The sequence below is a fragment of the Siniperca chuatsi genome, linkage group LG19 (genome assembly GCF_020085105.1).
Source record: "Siniperca chuatsi isolate FFG_IHB_CAS linkage group LG19, ASM2008510v1, whole genome shotgun sequence".
Taxonomy (NCBI): Eukaryota; Metazoa; Chordata; class Actinopteri; order Centrarchiformes; family Sinipercidae; genus Siniperca; species Siniperca chuatsi.
Window position 1 is genome coordinate 24,526,740 of NC_058060.1, and position 20,758 is coordinate 24,547,497.

The 20,758-nt window shown below is 41.5% G+C and overlaps 1 protein-coding gene across 6 annotated transcripts in view; it reads right to left on the reverse strand.

Annotated features, from left to right (window-relative positions):
* LOC122866443 (sodium channel protein type 4 subunit alpha-like) overlaps positions 1-20,758 on the reverse strand; it is a 210,079-nt gene that overhangs the window by 78,589 nt on the left and 110,732 nt on the right. For all 6 annotated transcript variants that reach the window (XM_044176090.1, XM_044176089.1, XM_044176091.1 and 3 more), the window contains 7 exons: positions 19,747-19,888; positions 18,498-18,695; positions 17,652-17,834; positions 17,288-17,545; positions 16,015-16,140; positions 8,752-8,872; positions 4,119-4,357 (listed from right to left, as the gene is read on the reverse strand). In XM_044176090.1, the coding sequence (XP_044032025.1) occupies positions 4,119-4,357; positions 8,752-8,872; positions 16,015-16,140; positions 17,288-17,545; positions 17,652-17,834; positions 18,498-18,695; positions 19,747-19,888 (1,267 nt within the window). The remainder of the gene's footprint in view (positions 1-4,118; positions 4,358-8,751; positions 8,873-16,014; positions 16,141-17,287; positions 17,546-17,651; positions 17,835-18,497; positions 18,696-19,746; positions 19,889-20,758) is intronic.

Consider the following 20,758-nt stretch of genomic DNA (forward strand, 5'->3'; position numbering starts at 1 on the left):
ACCGCAGCTTTTGTGTCGACTGAAAATTACATAGATGGAACGGATACATAACTCACTACTCATTGGTTAGGGCAAAAGAAAACTAAATAACCCACCCCGCCTAAACATAAATCAGGGATGCCAGGCCTAATGGATGAAGTTGTATGGATTATCATTCCACAGCTATCAGTAGCTTTAAGAAAAAATAGCTCTACCAGAACCAGCCAACAAAACCAGTTTCTCTCAAACCATGTTGTGTGCTTCCACTATTAGAGGCATTAAAGGTTAAGTACACTCAGGAGAGGTGCACTTAATGCACGGTGCAGCTCTACGGATAAAAGCCTCCCCTAAATGGTATGTATCCTTTAGATCTTTACACGCATGGAAATATTGATATGTGAAACCCAGAGAGCAAAGCTGAAGAGCACACGACAAACAACAAACACTAGAAGCATTAGCCGACATTGATTCTGTCAGCACAGTGATGTCCTGACGTGATCCTCTACACACTACCTTACATAACACACACACAAACGCACACAGACAGCAGAGGGTCTCCTGTCCGTCTGAAAGGCTAGCTAAATGCTATGTAAACATCAGTGAGGATTAGAGGCTTTATCCTCTAAAGAACTTAGCGACTCCAGACTGCAATAGGATCCCGGTGATGTGACTCAGCCTTTATCTGAGACCTGAACTGCTCTAAATTGAATTGAGGAAGAAGTTTGGACTGTTTACGCAGCAGAAGTATACAGCGACATCAAACTGCAGAGGAGGTGACAGAAATATTAGAGGTTATATGTTATATAACTGCTGGTACTGTTGACTGAATGACGTTCCTTGGGATTGTTGTGTTTGAAGCTGTCTGGACAGCTGAGCAGGTGAACATATAGAATAATGGTACATAGATCGAAACAATTATCACTCACTTACTCTGATTAGCTCTCTGATACCCCTATTGATCAAGGTAATTGTTGGCTTTTAAGGGCCCTGATTGACTTTCAAACTGCCTGGGAGAATCTGAGCTTGTGGAGCAAGAGAAACATTCATATTCAATCCTGTTGAGATGCCTTAGAGAAAGGCACTCGACTCTAGGCTTAATGCTAATTGCCAGCATTTGTACACATCGCAGATTTTGTGATTTTCAGTCATTCAGAAATCATCGCTCTAAAGAGTTCATTATGAATCAAAAGAGCTAGATCACATGAGATGTCATTGCAACATGAAAAGGGTTTATACAGTAGCTGTTGTGAATAGCCACACTGGAAGGTGGGGGGAAAACCCTGCCATCATAGAAAGGGACAACCCTGATCAGTTGTTGTGTAACGTGTGCATGAATGTCGGATTGTCAGTTTCAAAAAGTTACATAAAAAGGGGGTTTCATATGCTGTTTGACGATCTGACAGGCACTTCTTTTGAGGTCTTAATCCAGGGCAATAGGACAGCTACATTTGAGGGTGCTTTCACCCTGGTAGTTAAAGCTGAATATGAGAGCAGTTTACTTGAAAAAAACGTAGTATCAACCTTTATCAAAACCTGGCTGCGGACTAAGAAAGTGTACTAAATTCCACCAGAACTAGGTTTTCTGAGGTCAAACTGTGGTATGGACATCATGGAAAGAAATCTGTGGAGATACAATGCTTTATTACCATTTTTACACCCCAAAAAACTGATTTTATAAAATGCTGTCCAGAGTGGATAAATTCTAAATCTTAAATTTTTAAGAAGCTGAATATCTGGCATTTTCTCTTTTTGAGAAAGATTTTATGCACAAACCTGATTTTCTCTCAAAAACCTCACCTTGATCTTACAAGTAATGGATCATGTATACACTGTAATTGAAAACTGGGGCATCATAGGGTTAATAAAAGCATCTATCTCATCCCAGGTAACGCTCCTACAGTGGCCCGTCTTTAGGCCCAGTCCCAGTGATTGAACAACACTGCTGCAGGCCGACCCAAAGCTACTGTTTCTACTTTTAAACTTTATTACCATTCTCTGCCTCAAACAGCTGCCTGGAGCCTGAGCTGAGGAAACCTGACATCGCTGGACAGGTACAAGTGTGTGTGTGTGTGTGTGTGTGTGTGTGTGTGTGTGTGGGCAGGTGTGATCAACATGGTGATTTTGGCCATGAGCCTTTCACACCTCAGGTGAACCAATTACCATATTGCATCAACCTATCAGCTCCTGTCAGATCGTCAGCACACCTGCAGGGTCAAACACTGGAGTTAGTCACGGTGGTTTAAAGCTATCCGACCCGTTTCTGTCAGCTCTAATACTGAAACTCACCTCGCTTTTCTACTGAGAGACAATAACACACACACACACACACACACACACACTTTTGTTTCTAGAAAAGCAAAGAAACCAGTGTCTATTTTTACTCTCTGAGTCCTGAGGTTTTTAAATTTGACAAAAGGGTTTGAGGCAGTTTCAGAGGTCCAAGGGTCGTTTCCCCAAACAGTCTTGTTCTTTGTCACATTCGCAAAATCTAACTGCCTCCTAAACTGGCCTGAAGTTTGTTTATTGCACAAACATTCTTGGTAAACACCTAGTGAGGAGAGCCATGCTCTATACTCTGCTCTCCCAAGACAAGATTCATCAGAGCACCAAATCCAAATCTCTCAAACTAATAAACTTCATGATAAAATCTGAATCAGGCCCGGATAGAATATATCTATTGGTAAAGGTCATATAGTGTAGATGAAATGGCTTTTATCTGCTTTGACATGTTTCTGCGTGAAACAGGATATTGGGGAGGGGCTTGAAGTTTAGGGGGACTTGATTTGAAAATGAATGTTAACCGACAGCTATTTGTCCAGAGTTGTTACATACACTACCCTCATCTTTTGAACCATTTGTTTTTACTCCCTTTTTTATTTACAGGTTTATGGCATACTCACTACATGTCTTAGATAAGCATGTCATATATTATGACTGAGAAATTCGATCAACTGGAATGTCACTATACATGCTATACATGGTACTGTACATGTTCTAGGACACATTTTATTGGGGGAAAATTACACTATTTGAACGGGAAGGGGTATATTGAACCTTTACAACTGGTGCCATGGCCCTTTGGTAAATGGGAAATTACACATTACACATGGGAAGTTTTTTTTTCAATATAGATGCAGTTCTTCTTAGTTTTACTACATTCATTTAAAATGTGACTATTTCAAATCACTTTAATCTAATTAGATACAGCAGGTACGTAGCTACACAGAGACGTGTAGTTTATCTGTCCATTTGACTGCGCTAGGTTTGAATATAACAAGTGGAATCAGTCAGTGACGTAAAGTAGTGTTTTACTCGATGTTGTTATTCCTGTAGTGTTTACAACCAGGGACATAAGACAATACAGCAAGGAGAGGCCTTTTTTCAACACATGGCTTCATTGTTCATTAAACCGTGCCTGTGTCATTTCTGAATAATTTTTTTGATGAATACAGCAATTTTGGATAAATTAGAGGTCTGGTTTGTTTTAGATTTTACCTAAATCCAAATCCATGAAAAACCTACCAGATCCCAGAAAATTACTTAACCTTAAAAAACCCATTTGACATCATACAGTTCGCTTAGATCCACGTGGATATTAGACATACTGAAACCAAAGACTTACGGCAATACAACAGGACCCTCCCAGATCATTTGGACCCAGCCAGACTCAAGTCATTCATGAACCCCCACCCCTGTAGCTATATAGTTATAGAATATTATAGATCCAAGACGAAACTGACAGAAGGTCGGGACTCAGAGAAAAAGTCGCAATTACAAATCTGTCTGCCACTTCAGCACCAAGGACAGCGCCATGGATTTATCAATACACAGCTACTGATATTTCAGAGCCAGGGTCGGGGACACAGATTCTAACTTGCACAAACGTCAGATCAATGAGTCAGGCAGACTAGAATAACATGTTCAACTAAACAAGCCCTCTGCCCTAACTGCGGTGGGGGTGGGGGGGTTGCAGGTTAACAAGGGGGATAGCATCCCCCCTCAAATCGCCTATTGCCTCTAGTTCACATATCTCCATTTATGCTCCAACCTTACGGCTTTACTACTATTAGATGCCAAAGCATCCGCTCACGCATTCATCTCTCCATCCATCCATCCGTCCATCCATCGCTCTGTCCTACCAGGTTTCCGATGCTCAGCATGCCGTTGAACTCGTCAGTCATGGGGTAGTGCTCCATGGCCATGAAGAGCGTATTGAGGACGATGCAGATGGTGATGGCCAGGTCCAGGAAGGGGTCCATCACCATGATATTCACCAGCTTCTTCACCCTCAGCCAGCAGGGACAGCACTCCCACACTAGGTAACGGTGGGCGAAGACGTACCAGCACGGGTGACACTTCTTATGGGCCTCCTCCAGTTCTGCATCGCCGCGGACAAAAGAAAACAAAACAGGAGGAGAGAAGAGAATTAACTACAGATAAATATTAAGAGGATGTAGGGGAGGGGAAAATAATTAATCAATTAAGAGACATGGAGAAAGTGAATTATGAAAAATGAATAAGACAAATTGATCAATTGTGTATTTTTGAAGAAAGAGAGGGTGTTAAATAAATGGGTAAATAAATCAGATGTTAATTAAAAATGTTTCACATATATACTTGTAAAGTGATTATAACAGTCCCCTTAAGGAAGGCAATAGGTAACGGGGTGGGGGGCAAACACTGGTACTCGTTATTATGTAGGTAGTCCTGCAAAGTCTAATAAAGTAAAAAATAAATTTGAAGTAAAATAAAAAAAACTAAAACAAGTCTTACGTCTTTAGTCACAAGTCTTTAGTCTTGAGAAAAAGAACCACAGGTGGGACAAGGTCATTGTTTTCCAAGTCATAACTCAAGTCTGGAGTCTTGGTTATAAAGTCCTGAGACAAGTTCAAGTCATAAAGTTTGTACTTTGAGTCCTAAACAAGTCCTTGTATGAGAGAAATAATGAATGCTTCTATTACTTTCAAATAAACTTTTAACATTTAAAACTGATCATGTTATTCCTGCGACACAACTGAACTCATTAGAAATGTCTGAGCTAAATGTTTTTATGTTGTCCGTTTTTTCTCGACCAGAGGAGAATGTTTACGTGTGAATGTGATGATCTGCGGTATCATCTGTTGTCCGTCGGCTGTACGGACAAATGCACCTTTCTTCCCTCCTGCTTGTGCAACATGATTTGCGGCTGTCGGACTGATTAAAAAATTTTTTTATAGTTTGGTTTATTGACAACATTCTAATATATTCTTTAAGAATACAACATAACAGACTTTGTAATGGATAAAATGACAACGTCCCGAACTTACTTACATCATTGTTCCTAGTGTTTACACAAACAATATCCTGTTGCAGGAAAAGTAAGAGTTTTTATACCATAATCTTTCATCTTTTGGGATGGGGAGTGTCACGGTGCTAACCTGTGCCAAGTATGTTCTAGTTTCTGCAGTTCTACTATTTATTCCATCCTGCCGGCACAATAGATCTGTAGTCCTAGTTGTGTTGCTAAGTTGTATAGCCAAGGCCTTTGTGGCTATGTTATGTTAGCATAGTATATATGTGGATATAACATGCTCATGCTAACACAAGTCATGCCATCATTCACATTGTTAATGAAATAACCACTCAGTTCATTTATTAATACATTCCATTCAAACTCATTTATTGGTTATATGTAAGTGGAGTTCCCATCCATATTACCTGCTGGTCATTGGTCCAAACTGCCAAACAGGAAGTGACAGCTTCTAAAGGGATTTATAGTAGAGGGAACTCCGACTGTACCATGTTGAGGAGAGTAGAGCGGGGATTTTTCATGGTTTCAAGGAATAGTCTTTTTAAGTACCCTAAACAACTTATATTGTTGGTATTTCTATGTTAGAACCATTAGAATAATGATTAGAAACTGTATTTATTGTTTTCACATTGAAATGCTATTTTATTGTCTTAAGTGATTATGCAATAACCTTGGTTTGTCTGTGGGAGGAGCTTCCTGTTTAAAAGAAAGGGGTGGTTTGAGTTGGTTCAGTTCACGTACAGACCTGCTGGAAGGTCGATCCTAGCTGCCCATTGCCCATTGCCCATTGCCCATTGCCCATTGCCCATTGCCCATTAGCCATTAGCCATGAATTTCCTTATGTTCTTTTTGAAAAGGCCAATCCTTACAGGGAGAATATCAACATCCAAGGGAAGTTTTGAGTCATTGGTGTTAAAGTCTAAGTCGAGATGAAAGACTTTTTTTGATTTTGTCAAGTCATTAGATTCATTACTCCAGTCCAAGTCATGTGACCCCGAATCCACACTTCTGGCAAGAACATTACATATTAAAGTACAGCAAAATGCTGTTAAGTTGCTGATAAAACATGAAAAACACCAGTATGACCCTAGAAAAACAAGGTGAGAGATAAAGAACTTAAGTGGATTTACTGTCTTGTAGCCAAGAATACAGAGCTAGTTTTTCTATTAAATAAAACTATCAAATATACAGTAAATTATACTGAAAAATAGATAAAATAACAAAGAAAAGGAAAGAATAAAATAAATGAAGGGGAGGAAGGACAGAATGAAGGGTGTACAGATGGATGGAGGGAGGACAGCAGTGTTTTTTTTGTATTTTCCTGTATAATGATCTGTTCTCTAAGAGCAGCGACTGCCGAGGGGAGAGACAGTGACTCAGCAGACCTGCCACACACACACACACACACACACACACTTACAACACACACACTTACAACACACATGAATGCAGATTTGGACAGATATGAACCCAAAAATCTAGTACATGAATATCATCAAAACACACACACACACACACACACACACACACACACACACACACACAGGAACTTGTAGTGATCTCATGGTTAATGAGTGTAACCAGGATAACACACATACTCTCCCTCTCTTTCATTCTGTCTCTATGTCTCTCTCCCTTTCCGACTCTCGCACAAACAAAGCCACTGTTCCCCTGGGGATGGCTGGGGCAGCGACACACACACACGCACGCACACACACACACACTTAAATACAAACTCAGACACGGTTATACAATCCTGTATCGACACACATATACAAGCACACACACGTACACGCAGACAGACCAGAAACACACACACACACACACACACACACACACACACACAGAAGCGTTAACAGACTCACTTGGATGCAAAATTCAGAAAAATACATCGTTACACAATCACACACACACACACACACACACACACACACAGAGCCACCCACAAAAGTGAAACAAAAAAGTTACACGCTGAGGTAAAAAGTCAGACGAGGTTACAGTCCCATATTGACACACAGTTACAAACACACAAATATGAATGGGGGAGCAGAATGAGGAACAAGAGCAGATGCAGAACCCCTCTTTTAGTTAATGTCTCCGTATTAACGAATCAAAACCAATGGCAGGTAGCATTCTGTTAGCAGGTTTTACATTTGTGCAAATTCATTTTAATAGAAATGAACTGAAACCAATGGCTGCCTGGGAGGAAAGGAAATCACTCATAATATAAAAATAATCAGCTCAGTGTGAAATTTGACTTAAAATGGAGGAAATCAAAAAAGTGTTTCTGCTGATCTGGAAACATGCTAACACCAACATATAGGCCAATTTGAGAACCGATATGACGACAGAAAAAATGTAAGTCATCAGAAGAGGAAGACCCCATAAAAGCTTATCGAATGTGCTGCTGTAATGTCAGCTACAGGTGGGCACTGGGATTCTCTTTTAGCCTATATTTGTTTACATTTTGGCAAACTGGCACCATTAAAAGTAAAAGTATGCTAAATTAGCTGTTAGCAGTTCCTGTTTGCAGTGTACACATGCGTGTACAGATTACAACTGTCACTGGATTACTTTGATACTGAAGAAAACTTCCGAAGCGGATTTAGCAGGGAACTGGAAGTGTAAGTCACACTGAATGAAATCAATATGAGTTATGACTCCGAGAAGTATGATGTTTGACTCAAACTCCCCTTCAACTCTCCCGCGCCCCCTAAGGGAGGCTTTTGACTTTCTCTACTGACTTTGTCCTGCTAAATGTTCATGTCTGTTACAGACCATATCCTGTAATATCCCGATGGTTAAAATGGCGTCTGGAACGATGACAGTGAATATTTCATACCTCCTCCTGTAATGTTAACCCCATCCGACTGCGGCTTAACGAAACAGAAACTCCACAGGGCATCTTTAAAGAAAGGTTCACATTTTTTCAAATCTGTCTGGAAACACTACCGGCATGCCTGTCTGTATATTGAGTTTCTCCTGTCCACACTGGCCACAAAATAAAAAAGACTAACTTTGGAAGATCCCCACTTGATTTGCCTAACTCTGACCGATGACGCCTCATATTAGCTTCAGATCAATTTTAGACTTCAGAACGAGGACTGTGCATTTTGCCTCTTACAGCGAAATCACTTTAGGAAGGAATCTCTTTGCGGCCGCTATGGAGAGGGGGAACAATCATGACAGCCAATAATCCTTTCGATGCACACATGGACATGTGAGTATTATTTAAAAGACCCTCGCCTTTAAGCTCAAAATCAGCTCGCAGCATCAGTATTGTTGCTATGGTGATAACCTTGATTACTGATTTAGAATGATGGTTAAACTATTGACCAGAAAACAAAAACTATTGACCAGATACTGGACGTTCGACGTGTCCCTGCACACCTGCCAGCAGATCAGAAATGTGTATTTCCTATGGCCATGGCATCGTTGCTCCTCTGTTAAAACTTTAAACTGTTGCTGGCGTTGCTCCTCACCTTCCATGGCGTCAGTGAGGTAGCTGGCAGCACTGAGCGCCCTCCCCCTCCGCTCTGAGCCTTGTGTGGACGAAGGACGAGGTAACAGCATCGTACTGAGCTCCGTGGTGGACGTCGGGACCTGAGACAGACACAGAGACAGAGAGGTCATTTATTTTATTCTGTTCTTTATAATTACCCCAGAGTGTGGAAATACACAAAAACTGAAGTGAGGCTAATTGTAACACACACACACAAATTCATGAAGACATACATGCTGTAAAATAAACCAACACTCATATTCAAGGATCATTTATGAGTTGAGCTTTCATCCACTTATCTGTTACCTTGGTGATAGCATCACACACACGCACACTGACATGTGTGTGTGCTTGTTATGACCAGGGCAACGGATAAGCAGGTGATGACTGGTGTTCAATGAATCAAAGAAATCAGTGTGCCACCGCTCTGTGTGTGTGTGTTTCATGTTCTTATATCCCGGTGGGGACTTTAACCTGAATGCACACTAACCCATGGGGACTTGTGTCACCGTGGGGACAGAAACTGAAGTATCAGATGAGCTGTATGAGGATTGAACTTACAAAAAAATCTACCTGATTCTCCTCTTAAAACCAGACTTCAGCTGTTTCCTCTCAAACTAAAGGCTTGAATAAAACTAAATAATCCATATTCATACAACCCTCGTCTATTGTCATTAGCTCTGCAACCAAGAACTACAGGGGCATGTGATCAAGATGCCTCCTGGAAGCTTCACTGTGGAGGTTTTCCGGAAACATCCAACTGGGAGGAGACCATGGGGCAGACCCAGAACTCACTGAAGGGATTATATGTCCCATCAGGCCTGGGAACATCTCAGGATCCCCCAGCAGGAGCTAAAGGAACAAGCTGGGGAGACAGTTGTTTACTTTGCCTGCTACCACATCAACCAACCAACCCGGATAAGTGACAGAAAATAGGTGGATGGACGGGATGAATTATGCAAATGTATATAAAGAAATGACATCGGAGTTAAGTATACTCGAGTAAATGACTTTACTTAATATTATAAAAAGATGCCATTGGCAAAACAATCTCACCTCAAGTTCAATTTAGTATCTTTACTGGGCTTTCGATTATTATCACATGATCTTCATCAGCAGATGGATTTTGCCCAATTGTCATGTAATTGCAGATGTTCAAAATTCTATTTTTTCCTGAGCACTTTAAGGACATCTTGTTCATGTTGTCCATGCTTAGAAAAAAAATGTATTTGAATACCTACCAGTTCCATAACAACTGGGCAAACTACAGTCGCTGATAAAGATGGTTTGACGTGAACGAAAGCTCCAAAAAAAGCTAAAAATATGGACCCTGAGGTGAGATCCTTTTGTCCAGTGCTGTTTCCAAGGTCAGGAATGTACTTTGAAACTCAACAAAATGCAATATTTTTCATGGCTGCACTGTTCCTTCAAATGGGAATATTCTAAATAGATTTTTATATCAGTTTATACACATTTCCCCAAAATCTTTAGCCATTATTTGGTCTCTTTGAAACCTTTGCTGTCCTCACTACACTTTAAATAAAGTTCTCTAGATTTGAACAGTGCTCGGCTGCTCAGCATCAGTGTATAAAGATGAACCCAGCAGTGGCCGAGGAGAGACCAGGACCGCTCAGCCCTCAGAGATGAACCCGGATAAACCTAATTTGCTCAGGTGTGATTACATAACACTTCCTGGTAACTGTTCCTCCAATGAGACGTGACGCATGGGCCTGAAGGTCACCGCCCACGACAACGCCTACATCCTGTCTGTGTGCCAGGCAGGGAAGCACCAGGGAAACACACACACACACACACATATATACACAAGGAAACACACACTAACAGCAGCCAGCCGTGCACTAATTTAGCTTCCATTAGCTGCTGTGGGTTGCCATGGTAACGTTTCCGTGGCAACCAAGCGTGTGCTCCCTCCCTCCTCCTCCCACTCGTCTCTCCATCAGTCTGAGCAGCAGGACGACAGGTCCGTTTTTCTTGATAGACACGAGGAAGCAGAAATACTTCATGTCAAAACATGAAACTATAAACTGAACTCAGAGCTGCTCTAAACTCCCACACAACCCCTGCAGTGGTGGACTACATTTTTATTATGAAGTAACTTTTCAAAACTTTATCTGTGGGAATATTACAGGATCTTCAATGCTGCAAGTCGTGCTAACGTTAGCTTGATTAGGCTGCTTTAAGTCTGCCTTTACTACTGGGATACTAGGATTTATGAGGATTTGAAACTATTTTATCACTTACTTACTCTGTTGCATTGCCTTTTTGTCAGGAATTGGTGCAATGTTACTGAAGTTACGTTTTGTAGACTCCTGGCCGTCCACAATGAAAAGCAGGCAGGCAAAAGCGGAAACAGATGAGCCAACTAGCGTCGTGTAGTGCCCCCTAAGTAGCTAAGTTACTGATTCACAGTACACATGTTAGTACCTGTGAGTACGAGCCCACTTCTACCGAAATAAACATTTAGTGTGCAAGTTCTATGTGTATTAGCACAGTTGCTCTAGAGGCAGAAATAATATTATAGAGTGGAGAATTAAAAGTTCAGTTTTAACAACATCAATGATCCTCAACAAAGAAACACTTCAGCATGTTTGACTATATAACACCCAGCAAGAATCACGAAATCAGAGGTCAGATCAGACATAAAAACATAACATATTGAGAATGCCTCATCAAAACTGCACCATAACTGCTGAACAGATCCACAATTTCTCCAAAATTTAACAGATTCGAATTGCCAATCTCCAATAAGTTCAACAAATCTAAACCTCTATCTTCACCCTGACAGCTGTTGTGGTTTTAGTACAAATGGGACAGTAAACAAGTTCTCATGTAAAAAGATAATGACAATTTATAAAAAGCCTTTTTATTAGTTCTAATATTCAACTACTTCTCACTCTTTTTCTCATTTTTCTTCTTCTACTATTTAACTACTTCTTCTTATGTAACAGTGTAGGTATCGGGGCAGCTTGTCAGCAGGTGGAGGTGACTAACACCTCCAGGCGTGGAGCTGCTGTGTTTGTCCTCATGATACTCTAACCTACTGCCTGATGGGGAAAAGACAACTGTAAACAAGTATTAAAATAAATGTAATCCCTTATGACATGGAGCTGTCTGGCTTTCAGCTACAGAAGAAAACATCGAAAACTGCCAGCACTGTGTGTCTGAAAGCTGCTGTTTCAAGTGACACTGTACTGCAAGATAAAGAACAACACTAGAAAATGAGAGGTCACTTTAACCACAAGTCATGGTACTGCCTGGGAGACTAACTCAAAGATGAAAAGTTAAAACTAAAATGTTTTTAAGGATTTAATGAGAAAGTATGAAAATTATATTTTTAACAACTGAAACAAAACCAACCCTTCAATTAGGGTCAGATTGATGAACCCAGAGTAATGGCCGTTCTCCCAGTGCTTTCCTGATCAATAATAATAATAATAATAATAATAATGATAATCTAGTGATCTGATTGGGGACAATACAGCTAATCCGTTACATACTCCAGTTATACAAGTGGCCAAAACTTTGTATGGCGCCCCCTAAAGGTCATGCTGAGCATTTTTTTGAGGATTTGCGTTACCTCGCACTACTTTTCTTCTTCCATTCCTTCTGAGCCGTATGTCTATTTCCGCACAACGCTCCAGTATATCAGCTCATTGAGGGCATTAGGTTTGCTGATGTAGTACTACTGCTCAATAGGCAGGCATGGTTATGTAATTAGTTAAAGTAAACTTAAACAAATTCTTAGATTGAGAGGTCTCTGCAGAAGAAAGCGGTACGGTAATCTGCAGGACGCCGTCGGTTTCATCCGTGAACAGTTACTGTCCTCTGTGCTGTGCTGGACCCCAGAGGGGTTTCACTGAGGAAGAGGAGACTCAGGAGGTGGAATTACAGAATCACAGGCGACTGAAACCAACGCAGGTTGAAAAGCTCTCTGCACAGGGTCCGGTGTTCTTCGCACAAAACTAATTAAAGTAACCTTCGACGCTGAAACAGGTTTTGGTAGAAGGCCTGTTGCTGTAAGTGTGGAGCAATAATTGATGTTCCTTATACACACAGCTCCAACCCAGAAGTTTGATAATGTTTTATCTGATAACTTCTTTGCGATGGGCATCATATAAGGTGAGGTGTCCATAAACAATGGTAAATGCATTAACTTGAGAATCTCCACACTACCTTCCATCACAAATAGATATACGGCTCAGAAGGAATGGAAGAAGAAAAGTATTGCAAGGGAACGCAAAATATTGCGAGGTAACGCAAAACATATTGCAAACAATGCAAAAGTAGTCCTCAAAAAAAATGTCTGGCCGGGATGTTTAGGTGGCCACTCTGTCAGGTTCAAATGGCTTAATGGCTACATTTATACAGCGCTTTTATGGCTTTCTTATTTCCCCCTTAAGAACAATACAGAGAGCAGAAAAATTACATTCAGAGACCAACTGAAGCTTCTTGAATGATATTGAGGATAAAATGATGATTTCCATGTCCGAGGAGCTGCGTGGGTTTTGTCATCTGCCTGTGGTGTCCCCGTGTAGCCCAAAATGTATGACCACACGGACGCTGTAAGTCCTGTCTGTACAGGTGAGGATGCAGACACCTAATGTAGGAATAACAAACGCATGTGCGTCCCCTGTCTGCGTCCGTTTTGGAGAACATCTGACCCTAGAAGCTGCCAGCAAGCGTGTTCCTGTTTGAGAGTGTATTACTGTGCGAAACCATAAACCCCTAAGAGAAAATGCAGAACACACACACACACACACACACACACACACACACACACACACACACACAGGTTTTCTCTATGTTTCTGTGTGTGGTTGAGTCATGCAATGCGAGTGTGATCTGATTATCATCTCTGCTGCTTGCTTCTAAAAGGACATAACGCAGGAAGTGTGTTTGAGTGTGTTTCCAGGCGCACAGCTGATTTACTGGATGTTAACAGCGTTGGTGCAAAATACTGATAGAAAATAGAAAATATGTACAGTGTGAGAGCCTGAGTGTTTTTTTTTTTCTTCAGTAAAAGGGTCCATTAGCAATATCTACCTTTACCCTGGTACTGGTAAAACACTGTGTGTGTGTGTGTGTGTGTGTGTGTGTGTGTGTGTGTGTGTGTGTGTGTGTGTGTGTGTGTGTTAGGCATGCTGCACTGATGCTGATTCTGAGCTGTAAAGTGCAAATACTGTCAGAAAGATCGGTTGATATTGACATCGATATGACTATTGATTCTATTGTTCATCAATAGTGGGGTTCTGACTCACTGGATGAAGCTGTTGATGGAACTGGATTTGATTTCTTTTGTTGTGAGTCTTGGTAGTGACTTTAAACTAATAACACATTATAATACGGCCTGCCACTTAATTTTGTGTAGCGGAAGAAAACAAGACTATGGGGAACAACTGAGAAACAACTGGGCATTTTAGGAAAAGGAGAAATTTATTTATTGTAGCTATATTCAGGGACGCTGGAAGTCCGTCACAGCAGGGCGTGCTGAGAGAAGGTCAGTCTATGTAATCACGTCATACTAAATGGTGCGCAGTATTCATGTTTTTGTGTTCGTTTGAATGGCCAGGATAACTTGTATCTAATAGTTATTAACATCATAACAATTTGAGAACGTTTTACACTACAGCAGAGAGCAAACCTGAACACCAACACACTGTGGGTCACAGCAGCCACAGCAACTACACGGTCAACAACAGGAACTAATGCACGTGAACTTCATGGAGATGAAGGGGGAGAGACAGCGCCTGGACAGTCTTTACATCACATATTCGCACCTCCCTCTCTGTCGTTCATCCACATAAGCTCTCTTTCTCTCTGCTGCGAGTCTGCATCACACTTTCCAAAAAATAAAAATAAAAATAATAAATCCATTTATTGTTTTGATAATGCCTGGTTTTAGGGGGTGCTGCAGCCCCCTCAGTAACCCTGCGTCCCACGGCTATAGTGTGACCAGACATAGGAGCTGGTCAGGTTTCTCCTCTATTGCAGTTTTTGCAAAACGAACACCAAATGGTTAAGTCATGTGTTGCTGTACTCCATAAATGAGTGACAAGTCTCTTATTATTTACAGATTTGTACCCCTTTTCTTTGAGTTTCCAGCCACAAAACTGCATTTCTGTATGCGAGCATTGGTGAGTACCCCGTCATCATTTCGGGAACGTGGCCCATACAGTATGTTTCATATGTTCTTCAATAACCCCTTCATCTGAGTTTAGAGATATTTTTCCAAAGCCCATTTCATGATCTTACTGTACCCCTGCAGTTGTGGTCGCATATCATAACTGTGAAATACTTTAAATTACTTTATAGGTTCCGCAGACTATCAGTGTTATTAAAACTATTTTTCGCAAACTTTTGTTTTGTTTTCCATTATACTGTACCCCATAGGTACCCAGTATTTACAAAATACTACGAGTACAAAATGCCCAAGTGTTACTCCCTTGTTTCCCATAGTCTTGTTTTCTTCCACAGTACCTACATTAAGTACCAGTAGGAACCAGTAAGTATTGTATTGGTACCCGATCCATGCAACAAAATTGTACTGTAAATTGCACACTGTATTATTTAGTGTTACCAAGCACTCTCTCTCTTCAAGAAGATATTAAGACGGGTGTGTTTAGGGGCGTGTTTGCCTCAGCTGACAGGGCTCTCAGCCTATCACACTCAGCCATGGTGGTTATCACTCGCTCATCCAACCTCGCTCAGCCCAGACCCTTCACACAAATATGGAATTTCTGACTCCAGTAACTAACCTGACTGATTAACCTGCGATGGACCAAACAGATGTCATAAATGAATCCATATTAACTAGTTCTTAAAAAGAATCAGGTGACTTTGAAGAACCCGCAGCTACTGAAATCAAAATTTGCATGGTTTGCAAAAATGCGAACCTTGCGATAGTTTGCATGTGACTGTAGTGAATTTGTGAAAAAAGCAAAAAGTCAAGTTGTGTCTGACACCAGCAGCAGTATTTTCTTCTTTCCTATCATTTGTGTGTGTGTGTGTGTGTGTGTTCATAAAGGAAGGACACCTCAGTAACATGCCTGTGCTGGTATGTGTGTGTGTGTGCATTTAGCTCATGATATCAGAGTGGAGTTATGCAAACCGCTGATTCATAATTCACATGTCTGAGTGTTGGATGGCTGCAGGCTCCACCATTGTTTCCACTGCGACTGACACACACACACACACACACACACACACAGGGCACAGTACTCACACTCTCCTCCTTGACCTTCTCCATGGTACAGGCAGGCAGCTGCCCCTGCAGCGGTGGTGGGGAAACCCCATTCTGGTCCATGGCAACAAACAGCTTCCCATTGACATTTAGAGTTGGATAAAATACCTGGAAACACACACACAGAGGAATGAAATAAGAATGTGTGTGGAGACCTTTTATGACCAACAGAGATTTTGCATTTTTAATTCTTCCTTTTATTCATATATTTGGTTAAATTTAATATGTTTTGGTTGTTTGACTCCATCTGCACACTGTGTTATTCCTCACGGGTTTTGTCATTTCTCACCTCATTACATCTAAAAATGTCTGTCATCCCCTTCTGTAAAACAGTATCTAACCCAACTTAATCTAATCTCATCTGACAAAGATTTATCTCATGCCATTTTACCTCGTTTCATCTAAAACCATCTCATCGCAGCTCATCTTGTGCTATCTGAACAAGTCTAACCATGCCATGTTATCTCATCTCATGAACAAAAGTGTAATCCCATACCATTTATTTGTATCTCATCTTGTCTCAACTAACAGTCTAATCTCATTCAATTTTAACATACAGTATCTCATAACACTTGACAAATTCTAATTTATTCCCATTTAGTTTAATATTAAAATATCTCATTTCATCTCATTTGTCATGGTCCGGCTGTGCCTTTCCCTTTTCCTGTTGTGTTCTGCTGTTCTCCCCTCCCTTGTGTTTCTTGTCAGTCCCCTGTCCGTGGTATCTCTGTCTGTGTGTGTGTGTGTGTGTGTGTGTGTGTGTGTGTGTGTGTGTGGGTGTGGCGCTCCAATCCTCCTCCTCCTGCTGCTGCAATCACCTACACACCTGTGTTCCAGTAATAAGACTCTGCAGATCTATCAGACCCTGGCTACTTCAACCCAGCTCTTCAGACTCCAGTTTGCCAGTGTGGTACTTTCACTACAGACAAACTCTTTTCGTGTTGCTTTTTGCTCGTGCCTGACCGTGTTTTTCCTGTGCCTCAGGTGCATTAATTCCTTCCTTCCTGGATTCAGTTTGCCTGCTTGCCTGCCCTGCTCGGTCTCGCTCACAATTTCATTCACCATTCCTGAAATAAACTTCTGTTCTCTTTTTTCATCCATCGTCTGAGTTCTGCTTTTGGGTCCTGTAGCTACCGAAACATAACATTTGATTTGTCTAATATAAGTAAGTAAAATCTCATCTCATTTATTCCCAAAGTATCGTATCTTTTCGCATCACATCTTATTTTACAAAGTCTAATCTCAGTTTAATCACCTGGGAGCTCCTGCTGGCGGTGCTGTAGGTGCTTGGTCGTCGTTTGGGCCATGGGTGGGGCAGGATGCCACTGAAGGTCCCACCGCTGTAGGTTCGACCCCCGACGCCCTCCACCACGTCACCTGGGACGCTGTATTCGTCGTCAGCCATCTCTCCCTCTGACCCCCGGCTCCTCAGACGGAAGTTGAAGATGGAGGAGACCTGGCTGCTTCGCCGAGTCCTCGTGGAGAAGGAGCGAGCGAGGAGGGGGTGGAGGGGCTGGAAGAGAATGTAGAAAATGTTGGTTTTTGTGTTGGAAACTTTGTCTGCATCGCTAATGTCTTACAACAAAGTAAAAGGACACAAATCCAGATTCTTCCCTTACCTTTCCCCCGTCCGTCATGTCCACCTGCAGCAGCTTTTCCTCTGATAAGTTCGCCTCCACATCGGCCACTCCCATCAGCGCTTGACTCCGCCTCCGCTCCTCCATGCTGTCCAACGGCAGACCAAACGGCGACAGGTCTGGTGACATCATCGAGTCAGAGTCAAGAATTTTCTGGGCGGCAACCTGGTGGAAGAGAGAGTGTGTCTTTATGGTAGTCAGATAAAACACAACAAACTCTTAAGATCCAGTGAATAAAAAAGGAATTTACAGATTTACAACTGATATGAATGACAAATATTTATATATTAATACATATTCATGCATAAATAAGAATGAGGAACAGCAGAAGGTAAAACAGAAGGTAAGTGGACACTGTTTTTAGATTGCCTAAACCCTAATGAGGAATTTAGTTTGTCAGTTCCTTGATTATTTTTAAAAAGTCCCTTTTCCATTTTCCTTTGCTGCTTTTTTTTTTTTTTTTTTTTACACTGGAACATGGCAGATGCTATGGATGAAGTGCTGTAACCGAATAAGATTTTCTTTTACGGTAATGCAACAGTTCCCACACACTACAATGATGTTTAAAACCTCCGATATTGTTAGGAGTAGAATTTATGGTTTAGAGGGCTAGAAGTTAAAAACCCTTTCTACTATGCAGCCATAGTAATCTTATGATAATCTACAGTAGCTGTATAGTAAACCCATAGAATTATAGTTATATCCTATTGTAAGACCCTTTCATTCCAAAACTGAGCGGCAGACCATCATCAAATCCAGGTCAGGAGCAGGGTAGGAGGCCAAGTCAGACCTGTTCAAACTTATTCCCAGTCAGTTCCATCAGTTTACCTGTTGCTCCTTCTTGAGCCTCTCCATGGCCACCTGGAACTCTCGTTCTTTCTGGCAGGCCTCGGCAATGGTCGCCTGGTTCTGCTCCTCGTACGCCATAGCGACCACGGCCAGGATAAGGTTGACCAGGTAGAAGGAGCCCAGGAAGATCACCACCACGAAAAACACCATGTAGGTCTTACCGGCCGAACGCAGTGTCTACAGGCACACACCAGAACAAATCCAACACATTAACGGAAACAAAGAACCCAATGTCCTTAAAGACACATTCATGCGAGGGTGAAGTTTCTACTGGAGACCGGGGGGGGGAGACATGCCCCCTCACTTTTCAAACCCATGCCCCTTACTTTTACAGTTTCAGTTTGATTCATTCACTAAAAACTCTCTAAACAGTGTCCTTTTACTGTCCAGCTGCCAAAACCCCGATGAGAGAAGAGAGGAGCTGAACTGTAGAAATGCTCATCAGGATTGCCTTCAGTTATTACCATGTGCTCACAACAATAAGCTTTGGGAGCAGCGGCAAGTGTTCTGTGGACTTTTTTTACCCCAAGTTTCAATTCAAAGTTAGATTTACAGTAAATTTCATCATAAAAAGACACTAGAATTTAACATCAATCAAAGATAAGGCACTAAAGAGCAATTTTCTTTTGAGTCAAGATTTAATGACAATATTGTCTTTCCATGAAACTACTTTAAATGTTGAGTTGAGAAAACAATCTCACCACCGAGTCCATTTAATGGCCGTTCTGGGGCTTTTGATCACATCAAGATCTTCATCAGTGGATGAAGTTTACCCAGCTGTCATGGAATTGTAGCTTTCCATTGTTCTGAGCATTTTAAGGATTTCTCGTCCGCGAAGTTCAAAGTGCATTCTTGGTCTTGTGATACGTCTGAAAGCTCCAGAACAGCTACTAAATTGACCTTGTGATGATTTGGACATCTACAATTCATGACAGCTGGGCACAATTCTGATAAAGATCATGTGATTCAATCGAAAACAAAATAACAAAAGCTACGAAACCGCGTTTGTGATGAGATTAGCTACTGTAAATGGGATTTTAGGTAGGGTTAGTGCATCAATAATACAGCCATTTAAATAGCATTTCCAATTTTCTGTTCAATTACCATTATCATGGAAAACATGATAACCTATTTCACAGTATTCACATTTCTGAGACTCTCTTTTGGTTGTGTCCCTGTGCCCCCCCTCACTTCCGAAACCAAACCTACCGCCTTGCGTTAACGTTACCTGGTGGTAGAGATTTTCCCAGTAATCTTGTGTCATCAGGCGAAACAAAGACAGAAAGGCCCACCCAAAGGTGTCGAAGCTGGTGTAGCCGTAGTTGGGGTTCCTTCCCGTCTTCAGACAGTCAAACCCATCTGGGCACTTTCTGCAACACAAACACACACCAGGCCTTATACATTGTGACTGTCCATCAGAATGTGCTTTGAAACCCTTTGAAAAGCTGTCAATATTTTTATCTTGTCACCAAGAGAAATATCTGCATATTTTTTGTACTTGGGAATTGAAGGCCAGTGACTTTTGAGAATATGGTTTTTAAGGATTTTGAAGATGCCAAGCAGTCATCAACAATCAGGAGGTGGGTGGTTATATAACTATAACTACTGTTTCTCTTAAATCTGTGATTTGGAAAATCTAACACCACAGGTCTGTACAGAAAGTGGGTGTAGGAACATTTTGAAAGCTGAGACACTTCAATCATTAATTTCAATTTTTTTTTAAAACAGCATCTATCTATCTATCCATCATCTATTTTCCTTCCATCCATCTATTCCTGACACAAACACCAGCTCTGTTTCCTCGTCACTGTTTACGACTGAAGACTTGTTATCGCTGTGCGACCGGGACCCGCCCACATGTGTCACCGTGGAGACGGAACAGATAACGCGGGGATGGCATTCATCATAATTGATATTCCACATTCACATCCTATCACATTCGTCGCCGCCCGCGCAGTCACATCTGATCCGCTGATACACAGCAGTCCCATCGGTGGCATGCTGGTCAGCGGAGGGAGGGCTGCCACAGTTCACAGCTGAGACGATGGGCTGCTGCTTCTGCCCACAGCAGCTTACAGTGACAGACAGACTGGAACCATCTTCATCTAACATTATTGGAAGCCAACAGCAAGGAGGTCAAAGGTCTGACGTTACCTGAAAATATTCCTTTGACCTGCGGATGATTGTATAAGGAAGGCTGGATTACTCTAAATTCAGAACAGGACAAAAACCACACTGAT